The sequence below is a fragment of the Capsaspora owczarzaki genome (genome assembly GCF_000151315.2).
Source record: "Capsaspora owczarzaki ATCC 30864 unplaced genomic scaffold supercont2.6, whole genome shotgun sequence".
NCBI lineage: Eukaryota > Filasterea > Ministeriida > Capsasporidae > Capsaspora > Capsaspora owczarzaki.
In genome coordinates this window covers 1,064,752-1,077,359 of record NW_011887297.1, presented here as the reverse complement: position 1 = coordinate 1,077,359, position 12,608 = coordinate 1,064,752, and the positions used below count along the sequence as shown (strand labels likewise).

Here is a 12,608-nt window from a genome sequence, read left to right as displayed (position 1 = left end):
GGCAAGGTGACTTCGCTGCCAATCCAGCGGTCGGACACGATGCGGACAAAGTACTGAGGAGCCATCGGCTCGAACAGCGGAACATAGAAGGAGACGGGGTGTTCGCGGTCGGCGCTGCGGGCGCGCAAGAGGAATGGCTCGTAGTGCAAGAGCGTCTCGCCGTCGGCATCCTCGACCAAAATCCAGAAGGGCTGGGCAGTGCCGTGAGTCTTCTCGTCCCAGACGAAATCCTTGGTGATGCTGAGCTCGATGCGGAGGGTGGAACGGGTGATGGGCTGGAAGTGGGCCGAGACCTCCAGCTTTGGGAATTGGTGCACATACTTGTGCAGGGACTTGCCCATCTTGGGCGCCTTGATGTGCTCCGCGAGCTGTTCGGGCGACAGATCAAACATGCGCTGCCAAGGGAAGTTGCGCATCTCAATCTTTTTGATAATCTCCTCGGGGATTTTCGAAAACTGGCGCAGCGGGCTCATCGTCTGCCACATGCGCCAGTCGACCATTTTGCAGAGCGTCAGAGCGCGGTCGGCAAGCTGGGCCCAGCCGCGCTTGAGGCAGATTTCGTGGATGGCGCGCACGAGGCGGCCCGCGGATTGCGAAATGTACACCATGTCGGTCACGAGCGCAAAGCCGTCAAGCTTGAGCTGCGAAATGTAGGCCTGCAAGAGCACATTCACCTTGGCGGTCGGCTCTTCGATCGACTCCTTGACGGGAATCGGCACAACCTCCATGAGCTTCTGGAGCTCGAGCTTCTCTTCCTCGCGGATGGTAATGTACTTGAACTCGGAGCTGACCGAGAAGACGCGGAAGAGCTCAATGTCGGTGAGCGACGGCTTGAGCAGCGAGTTGTACTTGGCCATGGTCTCGCTTGTGCAGTAGTAGTGACTGGCAATGCGACCAAGATCGGTCGCCTGCAAGGCACCCGTGCGGCGGTCGTAGCGCGTCAGGCCGCACTTGTCCAGCTGGACGGCTGCAGCGTGGATCAGGTCGGCGCGGTACGCCTCGAGGTTGGGATCGGCCGCAAGCATCTCGGGCGTGATGCCGTAGACGGCCGGGGCGCGCATCATGCGAACAAAGAGATACGTGTAGCCGAGCCACGCGACAGCATCCTTGACGGACGCGATGGTGCCCAGCACGATTTCGGCGTTCAAGCTGTCTGGCAGATGGCTGACAAGCTGACTTTCGATGGGCAACTGCTGGTTGAGCAGGGAGAGGTAGAATTGCAACTCATCGTGCGATGTGATCAGAACGCCTTCGCCGCGGTCGTCAAACTGCGGGCGACCGGCACGACCAATCATTTGCATCACGTCCATGGAGCTGAGCTCAACCCATCGACCCTTCTCCGGATTGTAGATTTGAGTGCCCTTGATGATGACACGGTGAGCGGGAAGGTTGACACCCCAGGCGAGCGTGGCAGTGCTGATGAGGACGGGGATGTGCCGGTCAGCGAAGAGTTCTTCGACGAGGGTACGGTCGGCGCGGTTCATGCCGGCGTGGTGGATGGCAAAGCCGTACGGGAGCAGCTCCTTCAGATCCGTGTTTTTGCAGTTCTCGGCCTCCGAGCGAAGCACCTCGGTAGAGGGCGAATCGTCGCGCACAAAGCGCCCCAGCGTGTCGTTCTCGATGCACAAGTCACGCAGCGCGCGGGCAGTCTTGGCGGTTTCCTTGCGCGAGTGCACAAAGACAATGACCTGCTGCGTCGGATCCTTGAGCTCGATAATCTTGTTGTAGACAATCTGGTTCATGAGAAGGTAACGCTTGATGGCCTTCTTTTCAGTGATGCCCACATAATGCTGCTCGAGCGGAACGGGGCGGTACGAGTTGTCAAAGTAAAACAAGCCGGTGGTGAGGTCGACGCGCAAAAAGGCGGCAACATCCTCATAGTTGGGCAAGGTTGCACTGAGGCCGACGATGCGAACACGCTCTTGTGTGGACTCGATCTGCCGGATGGTGCGTGCAACGATCGACTCGAGGACGGCACCACGCTCGTCGTGCAACAAGTGCACTTCGTCGATAATGATGAGGGAGACGAGGTTGGTGAAGCTGCGCTCGCCGCCCTTGCGGGTGATGACGTCCCACTTTTCGGGGGTGCACACAATGACTTGGGTTTCGGCAATTTGGTCTTTGCTGAGCTGGGCGTCACCCGTCAACTCTGCGACCTTGATGCCGTACGCCTCATTCAGACGATTGGAAAAGTTGCCCACCATTTCCTGGACGAGCGACTTCATGGGCGCAACGTAGATAATCTTGAACGCGTCAAGGTTGACAGAGCCATCGGGGTTGAGATTGCGCCCAATTTCGCGGAGAATGCACAGCATGGCGACGTTGGTTTTGCCGGCGCCCGTGGGGGCGCACACCAGCAGATTTTCGTCACGATGCATGGCGGCGGGATAGATGCGGCTTTGGATGCGATTCAGCGACTTGAACTTGGGGAAGGCGCCACGAGCCCACTCGGGCAGCTCTTCGATATTGACCAGCTTTTCATTGTCTGCAAACGGCTTGTGGGTGAGCGGAGGAATGCGCACTTCTTCGTAACCAGGGTAAGTCTTTTGCACAGAGCCGTCGGGAAGCTTGCACTGCTTGTTGGTCATTGTGTGTGCGCCGTCGGGGAAGGCGAGCGACTCGAGGTCGAGTGCTTGCCGTGCGGTTGCAGACGCTCCGGCGGTCGCGCTGGCGGAAGGACCTGCTGCTGCAGAAGATGATGGGCCGGTGCTCGTGTCCATTGCAGTAGCGTCGCTACCTCCAGCAGCAGCAGCAGTGCTGGAAGCGCCTCCGGCATCGAGGCCGGTGAGGGCACGAAGCACAGAGAAGAGGGCAGGGTTGGCAGACATGGCCGCCTCCAGCTCTTGTCGCTGCTCGTCGCTGACAGCACGGCGGTATTGCGTCGTGTAGACAATCGCAAGGCGGTTTTTGCGCAGGATGCGAATCAGATCAAACTTGTCATAGTCGAGCAAGAGAACGAGTCGGTTTTCGCACTCGCGGTCGTCGGCAGAGTGTTGCAAAACGCCAAACACTTCCTCTGAAATGCGCTGCGCATCGACGGCGTCGGTGTAAAACTTGGCCAGCTCGCGCTGCAGCCAAAACGCGTCAATCGTGCGCGGATCGACATAGTCCTTGTCCAGGGCAAGCTGCTGGGCTGCTGATTTGCCGTTGGCACTTGCGCCGCTGGTGGCGCCAGACGCGCCGAGCGTGCCCGCACCATTCAGTCCAGCACCGTCGGACATGCGACCGTCCGCACCGTTCGCGCCGTCTAGCTCGTCGTCGTCGTCATCGTCGACGTCCTCAGCGCCAACAGCCACGTCGGCCAACCCATCCTCCTCGGCCTCGTCCTCGTCGTCAAAGACGACGGCGACACTCTCGTCTGTCACACCTTCGCCAGTGTCCATGCGATCGCCCGAGAGGTCGGTCGCCCCGCCAGCGTTCTCGACGTTATAATCTGTAATTTGCTTTCCAAGCGACACGAGCTGGGAAAACCGTTCCGAGCTCACGCTGCCGAGGAGGGACTCAATCTCGCGCTTGCGCTGCGGGTCGGTTTTTCGCTCGTCCTTGAGGGCGGCCAGCACCTCGTCCGCTGCACCACACAAAACGCGACGCTCCTGGTCGCCCAAGTGGCTCTGCATCACGGACAGAATCGAGGCATAAGTAGCGCGCGTCTCCTTGGTGCGCGGGCGATAATCCAGCCCATGCATGTCGTCTGCAAGGTGCGTGAGCACGGAAGCGTTGCTCTGCACCTGGCCTCGCAGCTCCTCTGCCGTCATGACACCTCTGCCAGCACCACCAGACGCAGACGTTGCCTTTGCATCGCGCTTGGCGGCCGCTGCAGCATTCGGTCGCTCGGGCTTGCTCTTGAGCACCTTGTCTCCCATGCGTGTGTTGGTCAGCTTGCCCACCAGCGACTGGACCTCGCTTGACGGCTCTTGCCGAGCGCGGCCGATCAAGGACCGATCCGCTTGAAGGACGAGGTTGGAGTTCTGTCGTCACCAAAGAAGAGGCAGCAGGAAAGGAAGGAGAGCGCACTGAGTGAAATTGCATAGGGAAAAAAAGCGCACAAAATGTCGTCGTTTCAGCAGCGTCGATCTGTCATCATCGCGCCGATGCCATGCCCGAGGATGCTGCGTCCTAACGTTGATGCTCCGATCAGCGAGTAGAGGAGTCTCATTTTGGTGAAGTGAAAGAAGGGGGCCTCGAGGTGTGTTGTCCGATTCCCCAAAAAAAAAAAAAAAAAAAAAAAGATCGCTGCATTGTCGTCGCGCTCCTCAGCTCGCTCCTCGGTCGGCAGCGCAAACCTGGCCAAACCGCCGCGCACAACAAGCAACATGACCGTCGCCATAAACCAACTCAACGAGACGGACTGCGACTCGGATCGATGCGAAGGGGGGAGGAGGAGCAGATGGAGCCGAACGCAGATGGAGACAATCCACCAACGACAACCCCATCAAAGCAACGCGTGATAGCTGGGCAAACGCTGATGAGGGAGGGGGGTGAGGGAAGCGCACAAGGCGGGTCAAACAAGAGGCGGAATGCCGAGAGAATCGCGTGTGATGCTGCGTGGCGCCACAGTGGGCTGGAGGATTGTGTGGCGGCCGCTTCAATAACAACTCACCGCCTTGTAGTCATACTGCGCGTTGCGCTCACGCTGGTCAGCCATGACTGGAAGAACAGGACGCGAATAGTTGACGACTGGGGAAGGAGATCCAAAAAGGGGAAGGGAGAAGAAAGGGAAAGAAGAAGAATAATAAAAAAGAAAAAAAGTAAAGACTGAGCATTCTCAGACTGAATGCTCCAGAGTCGAGTCCGTCCAGCCCGGCGAATGTAACCGGTAGGTTTGATAATGAGGCTACGGTGTATTCTAGTGGGGAGGGGAGCGGGGTTTGGATGCTTTTGGATGGACATTTCGCTCTGAGCCAATGCCCACGTTGTTTTTGGCCGATCGCTCAAAATCTTCAACCTGCAAGGCCCGGAATTTTACATGAATGTACAGTTCGTATACAGTTTATAGTATTTATAGCAATGCTCGCGCGTTTGCGCAAGTTTCATGCATTTTTGGCAGTAACTATGCCCTTGCAACTATTGATTTCATACTGTGGATTTCCTTCTAATTTTAAGCGCCCTTTGCCCAAAACCACGCTCACATCACGTAATTTCGTGAAACATGTACCAAGCAATACTTATTGACACAAGCGGAGGCTCAAAATCGTTCAGAACGACGTCAAAGTGAGCATCAATTGCCTGAGTTGGAAACCGGCCTCGGTCCAACGCCTTTTCGGGCCCTCTATGGTGGTTTGGCTCTTCTCAGCATCAAGTCAGTGATATTTCTCATCAAGTTAGACTGGCGGGGGGGGGTTGATAGTTACATTGCGTTAGCAATCGACGCGGCATATTCGCAAGCGTTGTGGATCGGTGACCAGGAAACTTGATGAGGCCTCGATTCCAAGGCGTTCGATCAACAGTATGAAATAACACCAAGAAGTCAAGGTAATTTGTGCATGTATTGCTGCTTTCGAAGCGAATCTGCTGGTTGAAGCCGATAGAATGACGGGAAAGGGTCTCTGAGCGGCTCGATCGGGTGCTCGTGCGTTGCCCCTCCCCGGCTCCGCGGCTCCGCGTCTCCCCCTTCATCCAATAAACAGCACACTTCTCTTGACTGTCTTTGCTGCTACTTTCCGGTCTTTGCCCTGGATTCTGCCAGAAGCTCTGAAATTTTGGCGTGCGCAACATTGGCTTCAAAAAAGGGAAAAAGCAGATCATTTTTTTTTTTTTTTTTTTTTTTTTTTTTTTGTGTTTCATTCGCCATCTCGTTTTCTGGCTTTCGTCTGGATTTTCAGCATCTTGTCAAGTTTCTGCAGTCCACAAACACCCGACACACACCCGACACACACGCACAACAGAGACGCACACAGCCGACAACAGACAACAAGGCCAGGGGATGATGCGCGGTGGCGTCAGGCGACAGACGGCTTGGATGGCTGCTGTTGCTGCTGTTGCTGCAGTGACGGCCTTGCTCGCACTTGTCTCGGGCGTGGCGGTTGCCGCTCCGACGCAGGCCCTCGGCTCATACAACTACACGCAAGTGCTCGAGATGTCGCTGCTCTTCTACGAGGTGCGTAGTCCCGCTTCAGGCGTCCTCGGCCGACACTCCGACCCGCCGTGGCTGCTTTTTTTTAATATTTTTATTGAATAGCACAAGTCGTCGCGTTCTGCCTCGCTTGGTCATTGTCCTGCTTGTGAAGCGCGAAACGGGATTTTTGACAACACGAACTCTCGTCTGTTCAAGGTCGTCGGGGGGGGGGGGCGCTTTGTTTTATTTTATTTTTATTATTTTTATTTTTTATTTTTTTTTAATCCTCAATGGCACGATGTTTGATGGTTTTTTTTTTATTGTATCTTGTATCTGACATGTCTGTTGTGACTGTTATTGTGCATGGCTGTGTAGGCTCAACGCGCAGGGAAGCTGCCAGCCAACAACCGCATTCCATGGCGCGGAGACACCTTCTTGTACGAGAAGGGCACTTCGAACGAGGACCTCACTGGTGTAAGTGTGTTGAATGTGGTTTCAGACTTCCAGTTGCCATGTTTGCACTCAACTGGAAATGGCGTCCTGCCCCCATTCTAGGGCTACATGGACGCCGGCGATCATATCAAATTCTCACTACCGATGGCCTTTTCGGTCACAAACCTCGCGTGGGGCCTTCTCGACCAACCGGCGGGCTACCAACAGGCGGGCCAAGTCGCCTAGTATGGCTCCGTCGCGATTTGTTTGTGGCGTTGTCAACTCATCGATCTCACGGTTTGGCATGTTGCGTTGTCGATCGATCGATCGAGCAGCATTCGCGATGCCATCAAATGGGGCACAGACTACTTTATCAAGTGCCATGTCAGCCCCAACTCGCTCTACATTCAAATTGGCAATCCTGACGATGAGCACCAGCAATGGTATGTCATGCATTGATCCAGTGCAATCATTGTCGAGCACATTGCTTCGAGCGTGTCGATAATAACGGTGGTGCTCTTTTGACAACATCTCATTTTCGTGGGATTTGGTTTCTTGTTTTTTTTTTTTGGGTGCGTCCGTGCAGGATGGCGCCCGAGACTCGAACCAATGCGCGCCCGACCGTTATGATTAATCCTTCGTCGCCCGGTGCCGATGTCGCGGGCGAGGTAGCGGCTGCCCTTGCAGCTGCCTCCATGGTGTTTCAGAGCGTCAATGCGACGTACGCTGCGCAATGCTTGACGCATGCTCAGCAACTCTACACCTTTGCCAAGACGTATCCAAACAAGTATTCCAACTCTTTCTACCCGTCTTCAGACTACAAGGACGAACTTGCGTGGGCTGCGCTTTGGCTGTACCGCGCCACCAACACGGCGGGCTACTTCACCGATGCTACAACGTTTGCAACATCCAACACACCGTGGAGCTACAGCTGGGACCTGAAGGACGCAGCTGTGTGGGCGCTCACCTATCGGCTCGCGCCAGCTTCATCGAACGCCCAGGCTTCCGCCGTTGAGAGTTTCTTGAATGGATGGCTCCCCGGCGGTGGCGCAGTACCATACACTCCCAAGGGACTTGCGTATCGCAGTGACTGGGGCGTTCTCACCCTGGCAACCAATGTGGCTTGGATTGCCATGTTCCACGCCCAATCCAGAACGCTGAACGGCCGCACGACAGGCACCTCTTCACAGTCGTATGTTGACTTTGCCATCAACCAGTTGCACTATGTGATGGGCAGCAGTGGCCGCAGCTTCATTGTTGGCTTTGGAACAAACCCACCGAAGCAAGCACACCACGCCGGTGCGTCGTGCCCCCTCTACTCAACCAACGTTCCGTGCGGCTGGGATGTCTTCAACGCCAACACACCAAATACCCACATCATTTATGGAGCGATTGTCGGTGGTCCAGACCAGAATGATGCTTACAGCGACGTTCGTTCCAATTATCAGCAGGCCGAGCCTGCTTGCGACCACAACGGCCCCTTCTCCAGTGCTGTTGCGTACCTTGTTGCGCTCCAAGCCGGAAATCCTACCGTTGTTGCACCCACGACTGGTGCAGCTGTTGCCACCTCGACCGGGCCGGCTCCCGGGCAGACCACTGGCTCCAATCCGGCACCTCCAGTCCCTGGCTCTTCCGCAGCCGCACCAGCAGGCATTGCTGTCACTTCCGTCTTCCCCATTGAATCTCGTGCGCTCGATGTCTACACGGATGCTTTGAATTCTGCTTTGGCCATCTGGGGCTGGTGCGACACGATCAACCCGAATTCCAACACGTACTCACGATCGGGAACTTCGATTGCGGCAACGTGCGGCTCCTGGCAAGCAGTTTCCATCAATTGCCAAAACCCACCATGCATGAGCGCAGACTCGTACACGGATTTAGTCTTCTGGATGAATGGCGGACCTTCTGGCGGGCAGAACTCGATTCAACTGCAATTCATCTCTCAGGTTCCGAGCAGCAGCACTCAAATTGGCACGAGAGTCGTGCTGACGAGCGATTCAGATCCACTCTTGGCCAACACTTGGCGGAGATTCGAGGTGAACCTGGCTGCGGCTGGAATCACCGGCCGGTTTGATGGATTTTGGATTTGGAACACTCAAAACCCCTCCACTCCGACTTTCTACATTGACGACATGTACTTTGAACTGGTCACTAGCGCCACCAGTGTCTACAACATCCCCGCCAACACGCTGCTGCCAGCACTTTCCGCGTCGTCGGTGCTGTCCGTATCGGCGCTTTCCGCATCGTCTGCGTCGGCGGCTTCGGCTTCAGCAGCCTCCGTTTCGGCCAGCTCAGCGTCCATCAAATCCGTGTCGTCCGTGCGTGCAGCGGCATCCACGTCGGCTTATTCGGCCTCTGTCAGTTCCGCATCCCGCATGTCAGTTGCGTCTGTCGCATCTGCTTCAGCTGTCTCGGCTTCTGCTGCTTCAGTGGCCGCGGTGGCATCCGCCGTCTCTGCTTCTGTTGCTTCCGTTGCCGCGGTGGCATCGGCTGTCTCAGTTTCTGCCGCCTCGGCTTCTATCGCAGCCATTTCGTCGGCAACGCCCGAGGTGGATTCAAGCGCGCTGGCCGCGCAATCCTCGGCTTCTGTTGCATCAGCCTTCCGCGTATCGACGTCGTCAGTGGTGCGGGCCTCGGTACTGTCCGTGTCCTCTGTCTCTGCTGCCTCTGCTGCATCCGTTTCGCAAGTCTCCGTGTCGGCGCTCTTGGCGAGTGTTTCATCTGCTAGCGCCGTGTCCGCATCTGCTGCAAGTGCTTTGTCCGCGTCTGCCAAAAGCGCTTCGTCCGCATCTGCTCAAAGTGCAGCAAGCTTGTCGTCTGCATCTGCTCGAAGTGCCGCAAGCGTGTCGTCTGTATCTGCTCAGAGTGCTGCAAGTTTGTCGTCTGTGTCTGTCAAGTCTGCCCGAGAACAGTCGGCAGCGTCAGTGGCCTCCGTTGTGGCTGCAGCGTCCGCCAACTCTGTGGCTTCTGTCCAATCCGCCCTATCCGCTTCCATCGCTGCAGCGACTTCGACTGCTTTCGTTGCAGCCGACCCTGCGAGCAGCGGTGCCAGCTCTCCTGTTGGTATCATTGCGGGAATTGTGGTCGCCTTGCTCGTGGTCGTTGCTGTTGCTGTGGCGCTCGTCATCCGCCGACGTCGCTGTCAACAGTCTGGGATGCCGAAAGGTCCCTCCACGATGGAACTCGTGGCTCCGATGCAGGCGCATGCCAAGCCACTTTCAAAGCACAAACCACCTCCCGAGCCCATCTATTCGTCGCCGGATTCCGCCTCAGCAAGCCAAGAGGGCATGTATCAGGTTCCCGCAGACTTCCGACCTTCGATGAGCGATGTGTACTATGCACCGGCAGATGCTAGTCAGATTGATGCAGACGTGTACAGCGCTCCCTCGGACGCTTACCCAGGCGACGATACCTATTATTCGGCTGCTGCTGGTGCCGCCAGTCCCGTGTACACCTCGCCTGTCGATACGGTCTCTGGCGGTGGCTACGCAGTTCCCGACCAAAAGAAGCCCCCAAGCAGCGAGTACGCGACTCCCACAACCAAGCCAAAGCCAAAGCCGGTGTCCAGCAATCGTGCGGGTCCTGTCAAACCCACGCCTTTGCCAAGACCCGAGGCCTTGTACGCGATGGTCAACAAACCCAAGAAGCCGGCCGCGCCAAACAGAGAGAGCTTTGCGTAGAGGTGTTTGTTTTGGGTTTCTTGTATTAGCGTTTGCTTTGCTTTTTTGTTTGTTTTTGGACTGCCAAGCGTTTACAGCTTTTGGCATCCACAGGCGGTGCTCCTTGTTGCATATCCCCTGCATTGTTATTGCATTGTGACGTGTGCATGTTGTGTTGTGCCTGAAGGTTGCGTGCGACCCTCTTGGTTTCATAACAGCGCATTTTTCGAATTGGAAATTTCATTGTTGATTTTTTTTTTTGTTCAGCATTGCTCATCAGATGTCGACGATTATTCGCGCTCCTGACGATGCTCGTTCTCCTATCAAAAGAGAAAAAGTAATTTAGATTTATTAAGACATCACACGGACTATCAACACAGAATGAGAGGGGGGGGGGAAAACAAATCCAAAAAGAGAAAAACCAATCATCGTCGAACCAGCTGATCATAGCAGCCGGAACACACACGAACAGTCTCTTCAAAGGCGGCTGGGGCAGTGGCGCCGAGGACTGCACGTGTGACGCTTTTCGAGGCACAATTGGTGCAGAACGCGTCTCCGCAGCTCGCGCATGTGCAGCGCTTAACGAGCAGGTGCGAAAATGATGTTCGGCAGTTGGCACAACTACCCGCCAGCTCGGTTTGCCGTTTTTTGAGTCCGGTTGAGATTCGTTCTCGGAGTCCGTCTTGTTTCTTCTTTGCCGATCCAGCCCCGTTTCCCGAGAGCGCCGACCCATTCATGGCCCGCGAGGAGGCCTAATGCGCAGAAGCAACGAGAAGATCATTCAGGAACATGTTTAAAATCAGCATCGCACCAAAAATCAGCGTGCGTGCGTGATCAAAACCCTCTCACAAAACAAAAACAGACACACAGGCAAGAGCTTGCCTACCTCATCAACAAACTCAAAGTCATTCTCAACGCGAGTTTGAGCGATGCCTGCCTGCGACACGTGCACAATGCGGGACGAAGAGGAGAACTGCTCAGAAAGGTCTGCGCCGCGAGCCGCCGCTGCAGCCATGGCGGCATCAGCGGTATTTTTGGTCGTTGGCTTGTCGAAGATCTCACCCCACGCCACTCCAAGGGTCGACGAGAGGCGACCAACAGGTAGTCTCCGCACCACGGATGCTGCCATTGCTGCAATTTTCCCCAACAACGCGAACGAGAGTTGAGTCAGATCTGGAGCGATAGCCCATCAAGCAGAACAAAACAAAACGCAACGCAACAGCTTTTACCTCGCAATCGCGTGCTACACAGGACGAACGGAACATAGCCAGCGAGCAGAACTGACAGCCAAAACGGAAGTACTAACACAACCAGAATGGCGCAGCCCAGGAGCCAGAGGAGCGTGATGGATCGAACGCGATTCGTCCAGACAAAAAGGTCCACGACGAGCAGGACGACCACAGCGAGGCTATCGCTTGTCTGCTGCCATACTCGAAGATAGTGGCGAAACTCTTGCATGTCTGCTGGGGACGCAGTGGCAGTCGTGCCTTGAGGGAGCTCAGCGCGGTGTTGCGCAGCAGGACTTGCACTACTGCTGCTGTGATGATGAGTGGCATTCCCAGCCGGATGATGGGCCTGTTGCTGTTGTTGTTGCTGTTGTTGTTGCTGCTGTTGCTGTTGCTGTTGGTCGTCGTCCTCGTCCAGATCGAGCAGCTGGAGCGATGATTGCGACGCCGACCGCGAGTGCTCGAGCGATCCACGCGACCGGTGCCCGCTGCTGCCCGTCCCGCCTCCGCCGTGCTGCTGGCTGGTCCCTCCTGACGGCGGGGTGGCCACGCCCGAATGCTGCATCGAGCCGTCCGCCGAGCTGGTTGCTGCAGCTGCTGGTCGGGCAAGTCCCAGCGCGGCAGCTGCCGCAGCGGATGCCACGACGCTCTGGTGCTGCTGCCGGGACAATGATGAAGATGAGGAAGATGAAGCTGCCCCGCGCGCAAAGGCAGACGCAGCGTCGGGCGCGGCAGAGAAGCGCGTAATGTAATTCCAGCCAAGGAGCGTGATGGCAGCGAGAACGATGACGGCGACGACGATTTCTGGCAGCAGCACGACGAGCGTCCAGCCGAGGACTCCCAGCAACGAGCGTGGCCGCGACGTCCAGCAGATAAGCGAGGCGTACTGGGCGAGCAGCCAGCTTGCTGGAGTGAGGACGTGCGTGTCAATTGCGCGCGTCGCTGCAACCAGTCGACCAATGTCCACCGGCATCGAAGCAGCAGCAGCACCAGCACCAGCACCACTACTACTACGAGCAGCAGCACCAGCACCGCTCATGATGGAAAAAGCGGCGTGTCTCAAATTGACGAGTTGCTTGTGTTGTCCTCGATTTTTCGGTTCGTTTTGTATTGGAGTCGAGGTCAAGTGATCAAATTCGACTGAGAAAACGACTGAGAAAACGACTGAGAAATGAAAACGACGAAAAAAAGAAATGGGAGAAAAGAATAAGAAAACAGAACAAAAGAAACCCCCCC

General features: G+C 56.2%; 3 protein-coding genes across 3 annotated transcripts; 1 reads left to right on the top strand and 2 right to left on the bottom strand.

The window, feature by feature from the left end:
* Positions 1-11: 11 nt before the first annotated feature.
* CAOG_08772 (hypothetical protein) lies at positions 12-4,645 on the bottom strand (the record flags this gene model as incomplete). Its single annotated transcript, XM_011272100.1, has 2 exons — positions 12-3,968; positions 4,601-4,645. Coding segments are annotated over 2 exons (4,002 nt in total), but the record flags the coding sequence as incomplete, so codon positions are not given.
* A 1,119-nt stretch (positions 4,646-5,764) lies between these two features.
* On the top strand, positions 5,765-10,383 carry CAOG_04310 (cellulase). The gene is made up of 5 exons (XM_004348088.2): positions 5,765-6,097; positions 6,431-6,529; positions 6,611-6,732; positions 6,823-6,930; positions 7,074-10,383. Exons 1-5 carry the CDS (start codon positions 5,924-5,926, stop codon positions 10,165-10,167), a joined length of 3,597 nt encoding a protein of 1,198 aa, XP_004348138.2. The 5' UTR covers positions 5,765-5,923; the 3' UTR covers positions 10,168-10,383.
* Positions 10,384-10,487: 104 nt separating this feature from the next.
* CAOG_04309 (hypothetical protein) lies at positions 10,488-12,527 on the bottom strand. The gene is made up of 3 exons (XM_004348087.2): positions 11,376-12,527; positions 11,033-11,277; positions 10,488-10,898 (listed from the first exon to the last, which is right to left on the bottom strand). The coding sequence occupies exons 1-3, from the start codon at positions 12,409-12,411 to the stop codon at positions 10,572-10,574; spliced, it is 1,608 nt and encodes a 535-aa protein (XP_004348137.1). The 5' UTR covers positions 12,412-12,527; the 3' UTR covers positions 10,488-10,571.
* Positions 12,528-12,608: the final 81 nt, after the last annotated feature.